Source organism: Anser cygnoides, chromosome 4 (genome assembly GCF_040182565.1).
Source record: "Anser cygnoides isolate HZ-2024a breed goose chromosome 4, Taihu_goose_T2T_genome, whole genome shotgun sequence".
Classification (NCBI taxonomy): Eukaryota; Metazoa; Chordata; class Aves; order Anseriformes; family Anatidae; genus Anser; species Anser cygnoides.
In genome coordinates this window covers 33,788,138-33,809,930 of record NC_089876.1, presented here as the reverse complement: position 1 = coordinate 33,809,930, position 21,793 = coordinate 33,788,138, and the positions used below count along the sequence as shown (strand labels likewise).

Sequence of the window (21,793 nt, the reverse complement as noted above, 5' to 3'; positions counted from 1 at the left end):
GTTCTGTGCTGGGCTTTAAATCATGACAGCGATCTACACTTCTGATAGAGATGGAGCTGCAAGCCTCCAAAAAACAGTTATCTGTTTGCAGAAGAGTCAGTGTCCGTGTAAATCATATTCAGGGGATGTCATCTCGCTCCCACTGAAATCACAAACAGCAATACCCTCTAAGAACAATAGCACTAAAGCTGTCCTCAGGTTAAAAATAATCTGTTTGCCTGTGTGCAAAGCGCGCGGTCCCGAGAGCTCCTTTGCTGGGCAGCAATATTTTACCTCTAATGACCTCAAACCAGAGCCAGCCATTTTTGCAGGCTCCCCAGAATAATGTTGTGCCACGCAGGGCACCCAAAGGTAGCTGCCTCCCTTCACCCGAGCACTGAGCTCCCTGCAGGCTCCTGCATGCTTCAAAGGCTTGGAGGAAGCTGCCGAGAGTGCCCTTGGTCTTCTTCACTGATTTAGGTGTTCTTTTAATCTTCTCTGATTTAGGTGCTGAGCTTTTTTTGTTTGCTTTTCTTACTGAGGTGTCGCGAGTGGAGGCAAACATTCCTCTAAAAGGAAGGAGCTGGGACGCTGGGTGCAAGCACCAGGTATTTTGGGGTTCTCCTCTACTACACATAAATTCATCCTAAATGTCTCTGTCTTTCCTCCTTTCCCCACACTCCCACCCTTGAACCTATCTGAGAATGATAAATAGAGTGGCAAAATACATAGAAACGGGGACGTGAAGAGAGAGCGATGACTGATTGGGGGTTCCCATGGGGCTGCTTGCCTTCATCCCGTGTTTCTTTCGGGAAACCTGTATTTCTGAGCAGTCTCCTGGGCACTTTTTGCTGGCTTGCAGCGAGAGAAGCGGCTACTCGGGGAGCTGACGAAGCGGGAGGTAAGTGGCAGTAACTAATGGCAATTAGCAGCAGCCTGGACAGCTACGTGTCCCTGAGGACGCGAGCTCTTTTGGGGTTTGTGCCTTCGCAGAGCCAAGCTGATTGTTGCCCTACAGACGAGGACAATTTGCGTTCCTTCCCCAAGGCTTTGCTGTCAGATTTGCTCAGCAATCTTGCTAAAAAAAAAAAAAAAGGAGTTTGTATTTTATTTTTGCCCCCTCCCTCCCCCAAGCTGTCGGAGGTAGGATGTGGCGGCAGGGAGGGGACGGGTACCTTCAGGGCCAGTGCCCAGCAGCTGCTCTGGCTGAGAACTTGCTCAGCGCTTACGTAGCGGCGCTTTTTGGGAGCGATGTACCAAAAAAAGAAACAAAAAGCGAGGAGACCTCCTTGCTGCTAAATGACAAGCGCCACTTTCCGCTCGCTCCTCGCAGCTTGCAGGTAAGACCGAGAAGCCCCCCCGTGGCTGCCCAAACCCTAAATCTACCTCTGACCACACGGCCACCGCGGGGGGATGCGGTGACCCCGGCATCCCTGCGGACCTCCCCCCCCCCCCCCGACCCCGATGGGGGCTCGGGGAGCCGGGCGGGGGGCGCGGCGCGGAGCCCTGAGGGCCGGTGCTCCCCGGGGCCCGCCCCTCCGCCCCCCGCGGGGCCGAGGGGAGCGGAGCGGGGCCGCTCGGTGGCGGGGCGGGGCGAGACGGGACGGGACGGGGCGGCCGCGGGGCTCCCCCGCCGCCCGCCCCGGCGGCAGCAGCGAGACGCGACGGGCGCCGCCGCTCCGCGCCCCCCAACTTTGCCCCACGCCCCCCCCCCCCCCCCTTTTCCACCTCCCCCTGTTTTTTTTTTTTTTGATTATTTTTATTTTTTTTTCTTTTTTTTTCTTTTTTCTTTTTTTTTTTTTTTCTCGCGGGAGGGGTGGGGAAGGGAAGGGGCTATAAGGAGCGGAGGGACGGGCGTGACACAGTCCCCGCTGCAGCGGGTTGGGAAAACGCCTTCCCCCCCACCCCGGAAAAAAAAAAAAGAAAATATTAAAAATTAAAAACAACAACAACAAAAAACCAGCCGGGCCCCGCCGCCCCCCGTGGGAGCGCCAGGACGGGACGGGACGCCGCAAGGTAAGGCACCGGCTCCGGCCGGGAGGCGGCGGGGAGCCCCCCAGCCCCTCGCCGCAGCCCCTGCGGGATTTGGGGTCCCCCCCTTCAGCCTCTTCCTTGCCCGCCGCAGCCCCCGGGCTGCAGCTCCCGCTCGTCCTCCGGAGCCGGGCACCGCGGGTGCCGGTAGCGTCGTGCTTCGTGTCGGTAGGGCAGAGGAGGGGGAAAGAAACAAAAAAAAAAAAAAAGAAAAACAGACAAAAAAAGTGGCTACCGAAAAAAAGTAGACGGGCAAGTCGCGGTGGGATGCAAGCGCAGGGGTTTGCTGTGGGTTGCGTTTTTATTTCAGCAGCGCAGAGACAATGGCTGCAGAGCGCTGTTTAATCACTTGCAGATCCAACTTTGGTGCCTTGCAGCCTCGGAAGGCCAGCGCGGCGCTCCCAAGGGCCGGCACGCCTGGGGTGCCGCATCCCCGCCAGCGTGAGCCTCCCGCAGGCCTTGACCTCCCCGGCACGAAACGCTCGCAGGGTGTCACTGCTGGGAGGCTGGGTCCCCAGGGCAGGCGACGTTGGGTGACCAACGTGGCAGCGCGTCGCCGTCGGGGCATCCTGCAGCCGCTGTCCGGCAGCGGCCTGTGGTGGGCGTCCGGCTTCGGTGGTGTGTTTGGTAGAGCCGGTGGAGTTGGCGGCGTGTAAAGCTGGAAGAGGCGAGCGGGGTTGGAGGGTGAATTCCTCCTCAGGCGGCTGCGGAGAGTGATTTATGTGCAAGTGACACTTGGGAGGCACGGCTGTCTCGGGCATAACCTGGTTTCCGTAAAAAAAAGAGTGCTTGGGCATTACCTGTTGTCAGCAGGTTTTGCCACGCAGTAAGGGAGCGGGGAGAAAAAGTTGGTGGTTCTGCCTCACCTGCTTGGGAAGTGGCTGGTTCCTAACTATTTGAGGAATGGTGTTTCGGAGTGCTGCTTGTCAGGGTGCCTCATCCTCTCTGCCCCACTCCTGCCTCGTAGCAAAGTGCATACCTGCGAGAGAAGAGCTGCCGAGGCCGGCTTTCTAGCACCACTGAGGGTCTCTGGAGCACACGGAGCAATGTGTAGAATTCAAAACTTGTTAGGGTTCGAAGAAGGAGAGAGCTTTTTTCAACACAGAGAGATTTCATGTTCTATTTCCAGCATCAGAAATGAGCAGTGGTGCACCGCATGTCCCTTGTGCACCGCGTGGGTGTATTTGGGGTCCTGTGGCCGCGCTTCCTTCCGTTCGGAGAGCGATACCCGCTCCTCGCGGGCTGACGTTCCCTGCCAGCAGATAACTCCAATCTCCTAATTGGAGAGAGCTTTGTAACGCCCCCAAAATAATCCTCCCTTCCCCAGCCTACTCCTCTTCCCACCTCGCGGGTCCCTGTGTGCCCGGTGTCACCGGCCCCTGCTACCTCGCGCCACGGCCCCGCGTGAATTCAGGCCTGGGTGGCCGCGAGGTGCTGGGGGCTTCGAGCGCCGCGTGGGATGCTGAGCAATTACTCGCCCGAGTGACCCTGCTTAAATTAATAGGGGCCTCTTGTTTTTTTGTTTTTTTTTTTTTTTTCTAATTTGAACCGCCTTTGCGCTGGGATGCGTGGGCTTGCCCTGCACGTCTGTTTTGTTGTGGATGACTCCTTTGGAAACACCGAGGAAAAGCATTTTGGTTTCCCCAATGTTTATAAATACAATATGGTGCAAACTGTCAAGCAAGCTGTTCAAAATCACGTAACGCCTGCGCCGCGTTCCCTGCTAAGCTCAGATGCCTTCGCCACGTACTCGCCGATCCTCCGACGTTTACAGCTCCCGGCCTACGGCTCTGGTTTGGTGGGGAACGAGGCCCCAGGGGTGGAGGACGGGGTCCTGGCACTGTGCTCGGGTACTGGGGGAATCCTCGGGTGCGAGGCTCGGTTGGGCTCAGGGCCACCCGGTGCTGCTTGCCCCGTGGCCCCGTTGGTGCCGGAGCTGCTTTGCTGGGCGCTTCGGTCTCGGTGTGCCAGGGTCTCCTGCCTTGGTATGTACAATGAGATGAGATGTTTATTAAACTCAGCCCCTGCTTTGTCTTCTACAATTTACGTTCCGAAAGACTCGTAATAAACAGTTTATTAAAAAGAAATCCTGATTTATTTCTGCAAGCAGTTACACTTCAGGATGGTATCAAACGGTTTCATAGGAGACCACCTTTTATGCTTCCCCCGGCAGTTTAAAAGATTGCTAGAAAAATAATCCAGAATCTAAGTGGGCTTGGACGAAGGCAAGCCAGGAGCGTGTGTCAGGGTACGTGGGGCTTTCTTGCAGCGAAGCAACAGATTTTACCACAGAACATCTGGGCACTGGCTTCGGTTACAGTGCAGATTTCAGGGGGATAACAGGTCGTGTTTGGCTTCGCCTTCATTTTGAAGTCGCTAAACTTTATGTGAATAATAAAACTGTAAGCCCATTACTTCACTATTTTCAAGGGGCTATTTCAGGCCTCCTTCAGCATCTCGCCTCTTTCTAGAGCTGATTTTATTTCGTTTTGCTAAGTGGGTATTTATCTTTTCATTCCCCGGCTTTTTGGTTTTAAGTTTTCTATTTTCAGAAGGTGGATTTGCTCATTTATACCTATGGACACCCTCTGGGTGCCGGGTTTCCCTGCAGCCTTGCAGAACGAGCACGTTTTCTGCGTTAAGGGCAGCGTAATGAGACGCGCACGCTCCTCGCTCAGCACGCTCGAAGCAGCCGACGCTGCTGGCATGGAGCACCGTGTAGCTGCTTCGGGCTGCCATCCCCGCCGCTAATAAGGAGTTAACACAACGCCGGGGCTTGGCTCTGTTTTTGCCTGCCCGATTACAAAACGCAGAGGAGGGGAGCGCGGGCTGCTGGGGTGAAGGGCCTTGCACCCCAGGAGGGGAAGGGGCTTGTGAGTGCTGGCAGAAGGGAGCGCCTGCTGCTGGGAGCGCCTGGTTTGCCTTTGGGGACGATAACCTCGAGGGGCTTTGCGTCAGGATGTATGTGCTTGGGGTGAGGCTCACGTGGGAGCGTGCAGAGAGCCCCTGACATTTGCGTTGCTCGCAGCCAGGGTGGTGCCACGGTGAGTGCCGCGGGGCTGCGCGTTTCGCTGTCACTGAGGGTACGGCCCGTCAGGATGATGGAGGGGTTGCGGGCGCTGCCCAAGCAGGAGTGCATGGAGAAGGGACCTGAATTATGTTAGAGGAAAGGGAAAACCTTGGGTAAAATGAGAAAGAGAGGACTTGAGTAGTGCTTGAGCTCTATTAAACAAAAGTGAGCATCCTCCTGGAGAAATCACAAAGAGCTTGTGGAAGCTCTGTTCCCCAAACTTTGTTTTGCATCGTGACTGAGTGTGCTACTTCCACGACAAAACTCCTTGTTAGACCAAGCAGCAATCGTTTCTGCCTGAGAAAACTGCTCCAATAATCTAACAATGACAGGAGGAGCTGTGAAGGCTGCGAAGATGATATGCTTGAAAACTTTAACTAGATGTCATTAGGAGAGGAAGTATTTGCCCTTAGATCGGGAAACGGGTCAGGGTGATAAATCATAACTCCAGGAGAACGTGCCTAAAGGTGGAAATAAATTAAGAGGGATGGGGAGAGCAAATATTAAAAAGAAGTTTGTTCTTTCAGAATTAATTCTCCAATACGCAGCACACAAGGATGGCTGCTGTGCTGGGGAAAGATGAATGTTAGCACCGAGCTGTAACAGGAACCGGTGGAAAATCTGTTTACATGGATGGCTTTGTGGAGCACGCAGGTCGTGTAGGACATGTCAGTCCACATGCGAGATAGCTGATACTGTAACTTTGGCCAAAAAGGTGTTAGTTTTCTCAGGGACGTTTTATGGGACAGGTTTGGGGTTTGTGCTCAGCTCTTAAATGCTGCTCAAGCAAGCAGCGGGCCTGGCGGTGTGAGAACCTCACCCCCAGCTTGTCTGTGTTTCGGTAAACAAAAAGGTGCACGCACTGCCCTGCCGGAGGGATGCACGCACACGCTGGCTGCTCCAGAGCACACGGGGCTGTTTGGTTTCGGTGAGCACGAGCCCACCCCGGGATGCGGTACTGCAGGACCAGGCTGCTTTTAGGATAATTAAGAGGGGCGGTTGGAGAGATGTTTGCTGATTGCGTGACAGCTGAGATAAGAAGCAGTGGTCCTTGCTGAGAGCACCTGGAAAGCGAAAGGCAATAATTTCTCTTTCTCACTTCATCCCCCTCTCCGCGGGTCCGGATATGAGTGCCCCTCCGTGTGACCCTCGCGCGCTCACGAGGTGACACGCTGCCGGGAGCGGCGCTTCCGCTGCGGTTTGCAGGGGGAAAGGGGAAAAGCATTGTTCTCTCAATTAAGCACATTGCTTTTTTTTTATTTTTTTAGGAGGGTTGGAGCTTTATCGGGGTGAGAATGATGCTTTTTTCATCTTTCTCACTTTTAACCTTGCCCGTACTGCAGCCGAATTGCAGGTTCTGGATACAGGGATTGCTCAGAGGAGAGGGTTTTTACAAAGCAGCCAGGGTAGCAGCAAGAGGCGAACTCACCTTCTCGTGCTACCTCATTTAGGTGTAGCAGGTTTACTGCTCATTTGTTTATATTGAAACAGTCCAAACGTGTCTGAGCATTTGGAGGGCCTGATGAAAGTTGTGCTGGTTACAGACGGGGCTGGTGGTCACGCAGGAAAGCCAAGTGTCCCAGAGCTGCCAGCTGCTCTCTGGATGCAAGGGAAAACATCCTCGAGCAGCGTCAGCGACATTCTTGCTGTTCCTCTCTCTACTAAAGCTGCATGTAATTCTCTGTGGGTTTTTCCTCTTGAGAAGAGTTACTTACTTGAGTGTGATTTGTAGGAACTAATAGGATCTCCTCCTTATTTGGGGAAGACCCTAGGGGCGCTCTCTGACTGTTTTTTCAGTAATGAGGAATAATGAATAAAATCCTAACAGTCCTAGGAGGTATTAAAGTTGCAATTTTGCAGGGAAGATTTACTGTCAGTCAATTAAAACTTTTATAATCCTGTTAGAGCACAATAGTTGAAATAATACGTCCTATGAAAAATAAGCTGCTTTTAAGACCCTTTCACACCATGTGAACAAAGCAAAACTTGGATTTAAAGTCTTTTAATATTTGAATTGACCAAGTATCTTAAGGCAGCAAGTAAGACACCCCTTGCCAGCGTGTGACAGCAGGGATGCAGGCTTAAGGCATGCTACGTCAGGTCATGGTGCTCGCTCCAATCCCCACTCATTTAAGAAAATGCGGTCACAGGGCTGTAAGAAAACCGCAACAATCAGTGCTTTAACTAGTAAACACCAAACACATACATCCTGGAGATATGTGCTTCTAGTAGGCTGAAACATCCCTCAGCTGCTTGCAGTTTCCCTGGGCAGAGCCACGTGGGACCCCACACTACGTGAAGGTGAAGTGCGGGTACCTGAAACCGCAGCTGGGCGCTGCTCAGCTTCTCACCGGGGCGAAGCCAGCTCAGTGGCATGGGCAGAGGTACTACGTCTTGATGGGCATCCAGCACCCACCCGAGAAGGTTTTTCTTTCCCTGAAAATTGAGCCACAAATGCCCATCCACGCCACTCCAAAAAAAAAAAAAGCCCAGACCTCCGTGGCTTGCTGAAGTGCCTTGCGTGGATAAAGCACCTAAGAGCGGGTGGTTTCTTGAGTGAATGATTTTTGCTTATGCAGCGCAGCGTTCAAGGTGATGTTGAAATGACACTTTGTCCTTGAGCAATACCTTCCCTCCTTGCCAGCAAAGCAGCACCCCCAGAAGGCAGCCTGGCTCCCATGCCACAGCTCTCACCATTCCTTTCGCTTTTGGAAGGGGAAGGTCCCTCGACATGCGTTCCAGCCGTCTCCTAATGCAGAAATCCCTTTTTCCTTTTTCTTTCATTCCCTTTTCCTTTTGTTCCCGCTTGCTTCCCTTCCTCTCTCCTGTCAGGCGAGGAGGACTGGTGGCTGTAACAAGGCTGTGGGGCTGTTTGGATGTTCACTGACCCGTGGCAGCCCGATCTACCTGCCCACATGTGTTCCCTGCGCATTGGCTCGTGGTGGCGAGATGAAGGACTGACCTTTTGCCTGCCCAGCTGGACAAACAAATGCTGGTCCAGCCGTGGCATGGGGCTGAAGCCTGCCCTGTCAGTAAGCCGTTTCTCAAATCCCATACCACAGCTCCGTAGCTGGCCCTGGTGGGTTTGAAGCTCCCATGGCACTTTGATTTGAGCGCGCATCGCTGGAAACTTTTCAGCTTGATCGTGCAGAAGGATGCGGCTAGAGCTGCTTAGAAAACCAGAAACCGCTGCACAACCACCCTGGAGCCCGGCAGCTCCCAAAGACACTCTGAACCTGCTTTGTTTGTAACTTCTCTCCCTTTGCAAGTGTGGCTGGGCGAGAGCAGGAGGGCTGGGAGGGTCTGCCAGCCCCGTGGTGGCAGTGGGCCAGGGCGTGGGCATCCCGAGCGGCCAGAGCCCAGCGCTGGAGAGGGGCTGCTCGCACCCACTGCACCGACACGTGGGCAATCCCAGCGCTCTCTTCCTCCGCTCTGCTGCCCTCCAAAAAAAGGAAGGGAACCAAAGCTAAGCAGCCTCACTAGGAAAGAGGAGGAAGATGCACACATAGGCAGGGTCCATACGACTAATGCTTTCTCTGGGCATGGTTCCTTAGCCTTGGAGATGCCTAATGATGCTGGCTGCACCCAGCCACTGAGCCATGCCGCATCGTACGGTTCCCTGCTTCCTTCTGAGCCTCGGCTGCATTTGCTGCTTTCGTGTGTCCCAGTGACTAGCGAGGGGATTGGGAAATCGGGGCTGGAGCCTCTGTGCTTGGGCCTGGACAGAATTAACCTCACCTGATAGCCACTGTGTGAAGTTGGGGTGTTTGGGGCAAGCAGAAAGTCAGATTTTCTTTGGCGTCAGTCAAAGCGATGGGCAGCGCAGTGTGGCCACAGGTAGACGAGTCAAGTGCTTCAGAGCAGCTAGCTTCCGTGGCCAGCAATTTTCTGTTTACTGAGCTGCCCTCTGTTGGATTTTTTTTTTTTTTTTTAAGCAAGATGCTAAGGAAATAAATGTCAGTTGGGAAAATCTAGCTATTGTTGTCCTGGTTTCAGTTAGGACAGAGTTACTTTTCCTCCTAGTAGCTGGTAGGGTGCTATGTTTTGGATTAGGATGAGAAGAGCGCTGATAACATGCTGATGTTTTAATTGCTGCAGAGCAGTGCTTACACCAAGCTGAGGACTTTTCAGCTTCTCGCTCTGTCCTGCCAGCGAGCAGGCTGGGGGTGCAGCAGGAGCTGGGAGGGGACAGACCCAGGACAGCTGACCCAAACTGGCCAAAGGGGTATTCCATACCATCTGACGTCATGCTAAACAATATATAGGGGTGGCTGGCCGGGGTGGGGGGGCCGGCTGCTCGGGAATAGGCTGGGCATCGGTCAGCGGGTGGTGAGCAATTGCATTGTGCATCACTTGTTTCGTACACATTATTATTAGTAATACTATTATCATTATTATTGCTGCTTTTTCTCATCCTTCCCCCTGCAGTCTACGAAAGCAAGGGTGCAGAAGAAAGGCTGATTGTCCCCCCATGATGTGGGCCACCTGTGATGAGCCTCCCTGTGCTCACATCCACGTGCAGCCTCCAAGGAAGCTGACAGAGCTGGTGTTGTGCCGAGGAAACAGTGCAGGTGTTCTTCAGGGGGTGGCAAAGACCAGTGTGGGGCAGGTGCCCCTGCTAGGCCCTGGGAAGCCCTTGCCTGTGGGCTGTGGGCTAGAGTGGGAATATGTCAATATTGGTACCGTCAGCACTACATTTCGTACTTTTCAAATGCTTTACGAATGTTTACATATTTGCAGCAACCCTTTTCTGGCTAGGGAAAATGGGACACAGGATCTGAGTGTTACTGTGGTATGTAACAAGTCCTTGTGAGAGAGCACCTTAGTGGTGGTGCATTAAGGATTTGTAGGGAGGAAAATTCCCCATACATGCCTCTAAAGCAAAGCTGAAGGCAGATAATATTAAAAAGGAATCCAATTTTGGCCAATAAATTACATTGGAAAATTAGGATTCTGATGATAATTGAGGAGCTGGAAATGTTGGAGGGTCAGCATAATCTGTAGTACTGTGCTCAGCAGTAATATGGGGCTAGAAGCTCAAACCAGTAAAAAAGGGCATAGTTCCTTCAAAGTCAGCTGAGAACCTGGTTTATGTGATTCAGGTGTAACTACAAGCAATGCAGGGGAAATAAGGATAAGATTGAAAAAACATGGGAAAGAGCAGAATGGACCAGAAATAGCTTTTTTCCCCACTCAAATTACGTTTGCTCCTTGTCCCATGTCTAGTTATCTACGAGTATTCCTGGACTGAAACAATCCAAAATCCAACCTTGCAAATGCATTTGGGGTGCCTGCTGCAATGTCTGTGTGAATTCCCATTGTCATGTCTTTGCTCTGAGGTGTCCACCAGTGCTGCTATTCCCAATGCTGGAGAAACTGTGTTTGTGATGGAAGCTGAAGGAATCGGCCTCTGCATGCCCAAAGGAACTGCGCAGCAGTAAGCAATGTTCCCTTTTTTTTTAAGTCATCTATCAAAAAGTGGAAGGAAAGAAGCGCATGAGCAATTCCAGCGCACTGATGGCAATTCAGAGCTCTCCGAGGGTCTCTCTGACCCTCAGCCCAAGGCCCGGCAGTATGAGGATGCACGGACTCGATCCTACTCCCAAGCCGCGGTTCTGCTTTTTGTCCTCCCCTGACACGCCAGCCACCCTTGTCTCGTAAGGGTTTTGGCAGGGGCCGTTGCTCGTGATGTCATTTGGAGCTATTATAGGGAAGCACGGGGAAACTTTGTACCAAACGGCAATGTGCTGGCGTTGGCTGTAGTTTGTAATTGTCTGGGTGTGCTCCTCCCTGCTAATCCTCTTGCTGAAATTCATTATGGACAGGCAGCGACATCCACTCACACAGCCGTGCTCAAGGCAGAGGGACTTGGCCTTAGAAAGTGGCTATTGTTTAGTGATTAAAGGAAAGGATTATATTGGGATTTCCGTGAACAAGGAAATTTGCTGCCCCACTTTCATTGCTCGTAACAAGGGGATAATAATTGCTCTCTGTTACAAAACACCTCAAGATCCTGTGATGAAAGATTTGTTGTAGAACTACGTGGCATTCAGAGTTGGTTATCTTAAATGGTCTGGAGTTGGGCAAACTCAGAATTCTCTGCCCCATCTGATTTCTCCTACTGGGGCTCAAACCCTGCTGAGACAATTGAAAAATTCCCCTTCTGTGCATTCAGCTTTGGATGCAGTGCTTGAAATCGGTGTTTCTTGCAGAAAGAGCTTCCTGTAGCGGTATCACCCTACTTGCGGTCTCTGTGGAGGACATTCAGCTGTCTGGGCATGTTGAGAGGGCTTGGAAGAACAAGCAGGTACGGTGCCAGCCACAAGGCCAATTTATGCTGGAGTTGTGAAGGGCAATCAAGTGTGGTTTGGGGTCAAGCGTGCAGCAGGCTTCCACCCATGTCTTGCAGCAATTGGCTGCCAGTAGTAGCCTACACGTCTTCCTGTGCCCTCACAACAGAGGTATCAGGGAACAACTGGACGTTGTACTGGAGGTAGCGGGGGGCTCCTTGTTTGTTTTTGACACTCACCCGTGGGTGGAAGTGGCTGTGAAGAGTGAAGAGCTGGTATGTGGGCAGTGACTGACAGGAGGAGGAGAGCTACCAGGCATTTCCTCAAGTGTCCCAGCTGGGATCTCCTGGCTCAGCTGGTTTTTTTTGAAGCATCCCTCTACTGCTCGCTGCAGGATGGTGATCCTGATATAATCGCAGTTGAATCTGTTTCCACTAAAAGTGGAAAAATAAATACGCCTCAGCTTGGAAACAAAATAGTCCATGTAAAATTTGATTTTTGATACCGTATCTCCCTGAGTATGTTTGCTTTTCAACATGTCTAATTTGAGACAGCTCCACATTTTACAGTATTACCCCTTCAGAGTTAACCTCTCCCATAAGTTGCAGTTCATCACCACTGTTGTTCATTAAGATTTGATGAAAACGTACCCGTATTTCTTCATATGGTCTTATTTCTGCATAGCTGGATGTTTTTCCATGCTACTGTGATTTGCTCTGCTAAAACAATACTTCCAGCAAAGGCAAACCATGGATTGAATTGAAATTGCAAGAGGCGGTCAGTTAACCCACAGATATTTCACAGGGTAGACCCTAATAGCTTCAAAGGCACTATTAGAGTCTGTTGTGTCCGTGCGTGCTTAGGGAGCTTTAATCCAGGGATTTGGGGCACAACGGGGCATGAGTGCTCCTTCCCTGCCAGCTGCAACACCCCACATAAGTGTTTCTGCTCTGGCAGGCTGAGCGGGTGATGCGTCTGCCCATCCTTTTCTTTGCCCTCTGTCCCTAGGGGTGACCGTGACCTTCAGGTCATAGGCTGGCACTTCTGGCATGGCACAAGGCAGCAGCAGACAGCAAGCCTGCTGGAGCATGGCTTTTTCCTTTTAAAAACAAACAAACAACAACAACAAAAAAAACAAATGAAAGGCATACCAAACGTTTTCCAGATCCTTTAGGGAAACTTAAGTATTAAAGGCCGTGCCTTCACTCTCCCTCTTCGGACTCCCCCTAAGCAAACAAATCAATGAGCTCCCAGTAAATACTTTAAAATTTCAAAGGCTTTATTCTTTACACATTAAAAATGACTAATTATATTACAGTTGAAATTGGTAGGTGCTTTTAAATTGCTCTGTGTCTGAGGCGATAACTCTGTGTGCTGAGGTGCGTATATTTGTGTTGTATATCTCTGGAAGTGAAGTTTATAATGGAAAAGCTCACAGACTCTTTACTTGCAGCATTCCTATAAGTCAAAGGAAGTCACACAATGCCCTTTCATTTCCAAAGCTAGACTTAAATCAGGTCAATAAATCTGCAGACTCATTATGAGATGCAGCATGGGTAATACAAACAACTAAAAAAAACCTAGTACACTGGAGTTTGAAAACAAGGCATAAGATGGAAAAAAAGTTAACCATCCACACAAGAAAAGGAAAATGCAATACAAAGGCACTGTGGCAGGCAGTGCCTTGAAATGATCCCTGCTAAATTACAGTCGTTCACTTTCTGCTCTCTGTAATCAAACGTTAGGTTTCACTTATTCCAGATGCGTTTGCTTCAAATAAACCCAGGCCCTTTTTGTTTTGTTACTGCAAGTCCTTGATGGTCACCCGCAGACAGTCATGAAGGTGAGGGAGCGCTCTGGGCAGGCCGAGGTGCTGAGAGGTGACCACGGGCGGCTCCAGCCTTTGCGGGGACGGCCTGAGAGCTAAAGCTGGTTTGTCACTGAATACGAAAGCGAAGCCAGTTGCAGATCCTGTTAGCCTCTCCCTTTTGGCTTGTAATTACTGTCTGCCTACATATTTGCAGGTCTTTCATATAGATGGAGTTAGGAACGGGAATGTCTTGGAGGCCGGTCGGAGCGTGTGTAAATGGGGTGTTGGAGAGGCTGGGAAGTCTCCCTGCTCGAGCATAAGTCGCTCAGAAGGAAGGGGGGAATTGTAGTCAGTGTAATTGTAATCAGCTCAGATCCGATTTAATGACAATTCTCATGTGTATGCTCACAGCTCAAGTTTATAAAATGGCCAGACTTTTATTTATTTCTACTTTCAGAAGGAAAAAAAAAAAACCAAACTGGTAAGGCAGTGCGTGCTGAGGCGCTCGAGGTCGTTACGCCTCGCTCCAAGCTCTCAGCGCCTGCTTCTGCTCACTCTGTTCAGGTAAAGACCCGCAGCCAGCGGCCGGGGCCTCTTCCCCTGCCTGCCCATGGCTGTCACCTCGTCCCAGGGGCTGGAGCAGGCCCTGGCCCCCGGGTGTCAGGCCCTGCAGAGGAGAGGGGCTGGGGAGGACGCGAGAGGTGGGGACGGGCCGTTAGAGGGCACTTTTGCAATCCCGGAGAAGGCGAGCAGCGCTTATTATTTCACTTAGGACTGTTTGCTTTGGCTCTCTCTTAAATTCAGTGATAAACAGCAGGCAAATCCCTCCAGTCAGCAGGAATATATCAATAAAATATTGACTCTGAGTTTAAAAGAAAAGAAAACAAGGCGAACTCGTGGAAGAGGGAACAAAAGACGTTTAGGAGGTGGCACAGTCTGGAGAACAAAAATCACACAGCGTACTTTACATCGTGTGCGAGCTTTAGGGGGCAGGGTTTGGGCCGTGCTCGGACCACTTGGCACGAAGAAAATAGGAACATTTGTTGGATTTTTTCAGGAGCGGGGTGGCATTGCACTAGTGCATATGCTCATGGGCACTACGCACGTTTTCAGAGGGATGCCATCAAAGTCACTGCCCAGGGGTGAGCTTGTCCAGAAAGGAACATGGAGCAAAGAAATTCTTTTTGCTTTTCTCTTGGTGTTCTGTGTGAGTGAATTGTAGAGGATTTGGCTTAAAACTATGTGAAATCAATCAGTGCCCTGCAAAAAATATATATAAATAAAAAATATGTTTATTAACTTGTGTGAAAGGGTGGTATAATGCTGACAGCAGTTTTTTCCAAAACTTGGTGAGTTTTCAGTGCCTCTTTGCTGTTTAGGTGTCCCACCTTTGGAAGTGTCATGTATGAAAATTGCTCCCATTTTAAGTCTCAGAGGTTGGCTATGTGAAAATGAAGGCACTCAAAATCCTGCTTGCTTGCTACTTGCTTGTAAAGGAACCAAGTTTGTAAAAGGTTTGTCTTTCATTAACAGTTGACAATTCTGCAAGCTATTTCACATATAAAATGGGCCGGTGCTGCCTTCCTAGCCTGGGGGGGGAGCACAGGACTAACCTTTACGTATCTTCTGTGGTTAAGTTCAAGCTGAAGCGCTTTTACAATTAGTTACAGGAATCACAGACAAATCCTTACCTTTTCGCTACACTGCAGTAGTTAATGGGGACAGAAACGCTGTCTACCAGTTTTTAAAGTGGATTAGCTAGTAAGATTGTTTAAGAAGTGAAGCTTAGCCTGGGTAGTCCTATAATCAGAAGTAGTTTATTTTAATAACAGTTACACTGCACTGGAGCAGACAGTGAGAATATACGATATTGCAGTTTCAGGGGGTTCACGTGGAGGACGTGGTCTGCAGAAAGCATCCGTGTTTCTTACCTAACCAAATAATCTGCTGTAGCTGGTGTGTATAAGTTAGAAAGAATTTCTTCCCTGTTGGCCAACGATAATACGTGAAAAGTCAATAAACAGTGCTTTGCAGCACACGGAGCTCGTCTGGAGTCCTATGAGAGGAGATTTCTGCTGACTTCGGTGGCTTGAGTCAGACAGTATTTTGACTTAGGATCTTTGCTCTGAAAGGCCAAATATCATTGACTTTGGTGATAAGTATCAACACTTTGGTCTGAATTCAACAAAACATGCCTGCTGTCATCCAAATCTAGGTAAGGAACCGGTCAGGATAAACTGCTGACAAACACTGGGAGAGCCAAATCATGATTTTGACTGCAGGTAGCAGCTACATGTCTTAGGTAAAGCCATGTATGCCCTTCCCTCCCTTAGGGCAGAGCACTGCAGTAAGCTCTCAAATTATAACGAAATACACAATTTAAAACCTGAGTGGTGGAGGTGAAGTGTTATAAGCCCTGCAAATGGGAAATTACGGTGACGGAGCCTTGCTATCCCCCAGCCCTGTGTTGCTGTTGTGAGGTTATCGCCAAATAAATAACGGGCTGAGGCTCTTTTGGGGTTTTCAGAAGGCAACCACAGGAGGGGGAAGGAGGTGGACACTGATGCTTCCCTGAGGGGCACATGTTTATATTTTCATTAAGAGCTTGAAAAAGACCGATTTTATTATGGCTTAAAATACATCATGCCACTTCTCAAGGAGTCTTGTACTTACTGTTTTTATGTAAAAGACTAGAGAAAGGTCATGTGGAGAAAAAAAAACAAACACCAACTGAACAGTGGATTTGATTTTAAAGGTAAAAATAAAGAGTGTCTTATGAAGCAATAATCAACTTACTGTGCAGTATAAGGACTGGGGCATGTATGCACACTGAACCAAGTAGCAACAAGCAAAGTACGATAACACTGTTCCTGCCAGCTCAATGTTTTTACCACGCTTTTCCCCAAAGCCAGTGGCTAACACAGTTTAGGTAATGGCCTAAAACTCTTTTTTTTTTTTCCTAATTTTAGGAATATAATCGTTTAGCGGTTTAAACTCACTGTACTCTTACCAGAAATGGGCTGCATTTCCTCTCACCCCCTACCAGAGCCATTGGTATGAGATCATCTGCTGTAGTGAAAGGAGATTTGCAGTCTATCCCACTGTGTACGTTAGGGTAGTCATTACTGACCTAGTTGTAGACATAATAATGAAAGGCTGAGATTATGAATTATTATGCCTAATTTGTAAGGGATTCTCTGCTTTTGTGTTTTGCAATTCCCATCAGGCTTGAGGATTAAGCCCTGCTGAATTGCATGCTAATACCAATGTGCTTTGAATATGTGTGGGTTTATATCACATATTTTCCTAATTCTCTATTTTTATAAAGAGCAATTTCACTGGAAATATTTACTTTTCAAAGGATTGTTGGAAGCCCAACCAAAATCTGCTAAGCGACGTTGCTGTACCCTCCATCTGCTCTGTGCTTACTCTGGGTCCCATGTCCAGCGAGTTCTATTTCTCCTGTGGCAAAACATCAAACTGTAGCTCTACCAAAGTATGTTCAAGGCTTTTGCTCTTTGTTAAAGGGAGAGAGAGAGAGACCAATTTCAAACCACTGTGTGGGCTTGCTTTCAATTATAGCTTGAGATGGAAAAATCTTATTTACATACTTTATCCAAGAGCACTGACAATGCAAGTTCGGTCCTTACACCACGTACTCCCAGTGCTCATGTGGCAGTACTATGAAATTTCCTGCAAATCATAAAGGGCATGCAACATCATTGTAGGTATGCATGTGTTTCAGTGGCGGAATAAGCCTTTCAAATTCATACCTCCTTGCTAAACTCCCCCGTACTCTGCAGCTTGGGTCTAAAGATTGGCTGAAGACTGTAGTAAGCTCTTGGGCAGTATTAAGCCAGCCTGTAGGAGCCATGTTAGTCTGTGTCTTCCTGAGCTCGTGAACGAACAGGTCACGACTAAACCCTGTGCTTCACTGCGGTCTCCCTTGAGCGGCGTGAGATGAGGTGGGGGCAGCTTCTGCTGTGCACGTGTGGCTCAGCCCTCACCAAGGAATCCCTGTCTTTGCTGCAGGATGCTCCTGCTTCACTGCCCGCTGCTCTTGCTGCTGCTGCCGCTCAGCTCCAGGACACAGAAGTTGCCTACCAGAGATGAGGAGCTCTTCCAGATGCAGATTCGGGACAAAGCATTTTTTCATGATTCATCAGTCGTCCCAGATGGAGCCGAAATTAGCAGCTACCTGTTCCGAGACACACCTAAAAGGTATTTCTGCCCAGTTTAAGGGAGGTTGTTGTACTTGGAAGATAGCAGATTTATTTGTTGTCTGGTTTGAAATCAAAACTGAATCCAAATAAGAGAAATTCTGTGAAGTTCTATTCCATGAAATAGAAATGCCAGTGCTCTGGCTGGTGAAGTAAGTAACTGTGCGAGTCTCCATCCCAGTCTGGCCTCCCCAGCTGAGGGTCTACGCAGTTTGTGTGATTTCTGGTATCAGCCCAGAGTTCCTGCAGACCCCAGAAGTTCCCCGAAGTGGGGCCGCTAACCATGTCTGGAGGCAGAGGGTGGGGGAAGGAAATTAGAAACTACAGGCTAACCTCACCACATTTGTCTCTCTTCATTATTTCATATTGTGCTTTAAAGAAGCAGTGCAAGCCAATTCTGGCCTGGTTGCCCCTCTTCCCAGCCCCAACCCTATGGGTCAGAAAATACCAAGTTTAGTCTGGAGAAGAAATCGAGGCTCCAGAGAGTTCAGGGAAGAGCAGCAATGCCACTGTCCTCCACATACCACACACCTCCTTAAGCCTTTGTGAATGAGGAAATGAGGAACATTTTACAATTAGTGACATGTAGTACTTGGGGAGGACGCGGGGAGACAGCTGAATGTGCATGTGCCTGTATGTGCTTCTAGGGCTCTTACCTAGACATGTCATAAAAAGGGTGTCCTGCTTTGAAGAGCTTACCCCTATATTTCAGGAGAGACCCCATTTCCTTCACTTGTACATTTGTGACCATTTATTCTGCACATGGTTAGTGTAGGGGCAAAAAGTGAAGCTGATGGGGGAGAAGGGTAGGAGGCCAGAAACCCCTCTGCCATATCATGAAAAAGGCAGTGTGAGCTCTGCAGCTCTGTGCGGGCAGGGGGACCTCAGCCCCTCACCTCCTTTGCCTTCACCTGCCAGACTTTCTATATTCCCTCTGTACGTGCTTGCCTGTAAGTAACATTTTTGCCTCTGTTGCCCTACCAAGGTCAACCTTGATAATGTAAAGTCAGTCCCTAGCAGTTGGCTGCCACCAGGATACATTGACATTATGGGTCTGTTAACCTACCCCTAGGTACTTCTTTGTGGTTGAAGAGGACAATACGCCTCTAGCAGTGACAGTGACACCTTGCGATGCCCCCCTGGAGTGGAAACTGAGTGTGCAAGAGCTCCCAGAGGAAGCCAGTGGAGAAGGTTCAGGTATCAAACCATCAAAGACTTTCCTTATGCCTCAAAGTCCCACTTTTCTCTTGGATTCAAGGTGCCTCAGGCCAGTCTCAGTGTGATACTGAGTGTCGCAGCAGGTCCATCTGTATCGTCTTTGGATCTTCAGCACTAGTCCTGCTTTTGTGCAGGAAACTGGCAGTAGGTAGCAACATTGGGAAGGAAAAGCATTTTAAAAAAAGTAAAAGCTAAAGCTGAACTTATAGTTAGATTGGATGCTGCCACAACAAACTGTTTGCCCAGAGCAGCCTAGCTTCACTGTGGGCTTTGCTTTGGGTGGTGCACACGAGATAGAAATGAGAGAGGCAGGACTGGCATTGCTGCAGGGCTCAGAAATATGCCCAGAAACAGGCAGCAGAGTCAGTCCATCCTGGGAACGGTATGGCACATCCAAGCTGGGTGCTTGGAGTAGTCTAGTGGAGGATGGTAGCCACCGTCCACACAACTCCATTTATGTGCAATTAAAGTGCAATTTCTATTACATGTGTTTTTAACCTGAGTGCCAAACTCTGCCTGATATGAAAGAACTATGCTAACATCTTCCTCAGAAGATACAACCTTTATTTTTCATCTCACACTTGTATTTTGTGTAGAAGTGTCTGTTAGAGTTTTATTTTCTCATGTTCTTGGATTGTGTCTGTACAAATGTTTTTGTATGCTTATAATCTAGGTGAACCAGAACCTCTTGAGCAACAGAAACAGCAGATTACTAATGAAGAAGGCACAGAGCTGTTCTCTTACAAAGGCAATGACGTCGAGTATTTTGTGTCCTCTAGTTCCCCTTCTGGTTTGTACCAACTAGACCTGCTGTCAACGGAGAAGGATACGCATTTTAAAGTGTATGCAACTACTACTCCAGAATCCGACCAACCTTACCCCGAATTACCTTATGATCCCAGAATTGATGTCACTTCTCTGGGACGTACAACAGTGACACTAGCATGGAAACCGAGTCCCACGGCCTCATTACTGAAACAGCCAATTCAGTATTGCATAGTCATCAATAAAGAACACAATTTCAAAAGCCTCTGTGCTGTTGAAGCCAAACTCAGTTCTGATGATGCCTTCATGATGGCTCCAAAGCCAGGTCTGGATTTCAGTCCATTCGACTTTGCCCATTTTGGCTTCCCCACAGACAACAACGCTGGCAAAGAACGTGGTTTCCTAAAATCATCATCAAAGTTTGGGCGCCAGACATCCTCAAAGCCGAGAGTTGACCTGCACAAAGTTTGTATCGGGAACAAGAATATCTTCACAGTGTCTGACCTGAAACCTGATACACAGTACTATTTTGACATGTTTGCAGTAAACACTAACACTAACATGAGCACTGCATATGTTGGCACCTTTGCTAGAACAAAGGAGGAGGCTAAGCAGAAGACAGTCGAACTGAAGGATGGCAAAGTTACAGATGTATTCATCAAGAGGAAGGGAGCCAAATTTCTACGGTTTGCTCCTGTTTCATCTCACCAGAAGGTCACCTTCTCTGTTCATTCCTGTCTGGATGCTGTTCAGATCCAAGTTAGAAGAGACGGCAAACTTCTCTTGTCTCAAAATGTGGAGGGAGTACGGCAGTTCCAGCTGCGAGGAAAAGCAAAAGCTAAATACCTAATTAGGCTGAAAGGAAGCAAAAAAGGTGCTTCTGTGCTGAAGATCCTGGCAACAACAAGGCCTAACAAGCAGTCGTTTCCTTCTCTTCCTGAAGATACAAGAATCAAAGCCTTTGACAAACTCCGCACGTGTTCTTCAGTCACGGTGGCGTGGCTTGGCACACAGGAGAGAAACAAATTCTGCATCTACAAAAAGGAAGTGGATGACAATTACAACGAGGAGCAGAAGAAAAGAGAACAGAACCAGTGCTTGGGTCCAGATACGAGGAAGAAATCAGAAAAGGTTCTCTGTAAATACTTTCACAGCCAGAATATACAGAAAGCAGTCACCACAGAGACAATTCGGGGCCTGCAGCCTGGCAAGTCCTACCTGCTGGACGTTTATGTCATAGGGCATGGAGGGCACTCTGTCAAGTACCAGAGCAAACTGGTGAAAACGAGAAAGTTCTGTTAGTGCCCCTGCATGCAGGGATACAGGGAACTCCGGTCTGAACATTATCCTACTTCCCAGCATACGGATTGACTACTTGCACAGCTGAGAAGCTGTGACCTGTATTTGTACTGTGTAGAAAAGATATCAGCTTGTATATTTATGTTTACATAAGTAATTGTTTGGAGGAACTGGGGCCGGTGCTCCCTGTAGCATCTGGCAACTGTATTATCATGTGTCCAGTAACCCACATGTGATGCTCAGTAGATGTCCGAGGTAGCAGGAAACCTTGAAGGAACTGGCACTCCTTTGCTTCCACATTGCATGAACTGCTCCTAAATTATTTTATACTTAAAAGGCTGAGATAAGTCATTCATCCACCTTGTTATGCACACACAGGACATGCAGGCATACACCCTTTCTCTCAGTGTAGATGGTAGGGTTTCTGTAAATTATTTTATAGAGTCTTGTTTTAAATGTTTATGTTTCTATGATTGTAAACTATTAAAATCTCTCCCTGTTAAAATACAGATCTAAACTAAGTATTAACTGGGCTGCACATGAATCAGTTTCATTGCTAATGTAAATTCTTACCTAGCTGATTTTCATGTTTAAATACTGTATGTATTTCATGTACAAAGTTGCCATAACGTTATATTCCTGTACAGAAAATTAAAAAAAAAATTAGATTATATATTGTTTCTTTTTCTTGATATTTTAAGGGGAAAAACAGACTTGAAGACAGAAGAAGCATGCTGAAACTTGAGCTGAATTCAGCTAGCACACACCTTTTTTTTTTTTTTTGCTGTTCTTCATCGTTTGGGGCAAGGTGACTGAAGTCCAGTAGAAGGAATTACTGGTGTCAGAGGTTAAAATCTGTAAGGGAGCCATTGAAAGACGGGCATTTGTGGCATACTCCATGTCTGCTGTGATAGAAACACTGGAGGAACAGGACAGCACAGAAGAACTTTTCTTGTTCCAGGTGAGAAAGGGTCCTGCTTTGTCATGGTTGCAAGTGCTGCTGGCATTTAGTGTTCCTCAGGAGTTCACAGTCTGAGTTAGAGCGAGCATACAATTCAAACAAATAACACGCCAGAGAGCCAGACGTTATTTTCGTTAGATTATCATTGAA

The 21,793-nt window shown here is 48.7% G+C and overlaps 1 protein-coding gene across 6 annotated transcripts; it reads left to right on the top strand.

The window, feature by feature from the left end:
- Positions 1-466: 466 nt before the first annotated feature.
- On the top strand, positions 467-21,355 carry NDNF (neuron derived neurotrophic factor). Of its 6 annotated transcripts, none has more exons than XM_048074359.2 (6): positions 1,840-1,995; positions 9,509-9,651; positions 10,420-10,517; positions 17,213-17,401; positions 18,473-18,597; positions 19,292-21,355. In XM_048074359.2, the coding sequence occupies exons 3-6, from the start codon at positions 10,468-10,470 to the stop codon at positions 20,683-20,685; spliced, it is 1,758 nt and encodes a 585-aa protein (XP_047930316.1). In that variant the 5' UTR covers positions 1,840-1,995; positions 9,509-9,651; positions 10,420-10,467; the 3' UTR covers positions 20,686-21,355. The 6 variants fall into 6 exon arrangements, with proteins under 6 accessions (XP_013057301.2, XP_013057297.2, XP_047930318.1 ...); XM_048074360.2 differs by adding an exon at positions 11,293-11,387 and having other exon boundaries at positions 9,509-10,517; XM_048074358.2 differs by having other exon boundaries at positions 9,509-10,517.
- Positions 21,356-21,793: the final 438 nt, after the last annotated feature.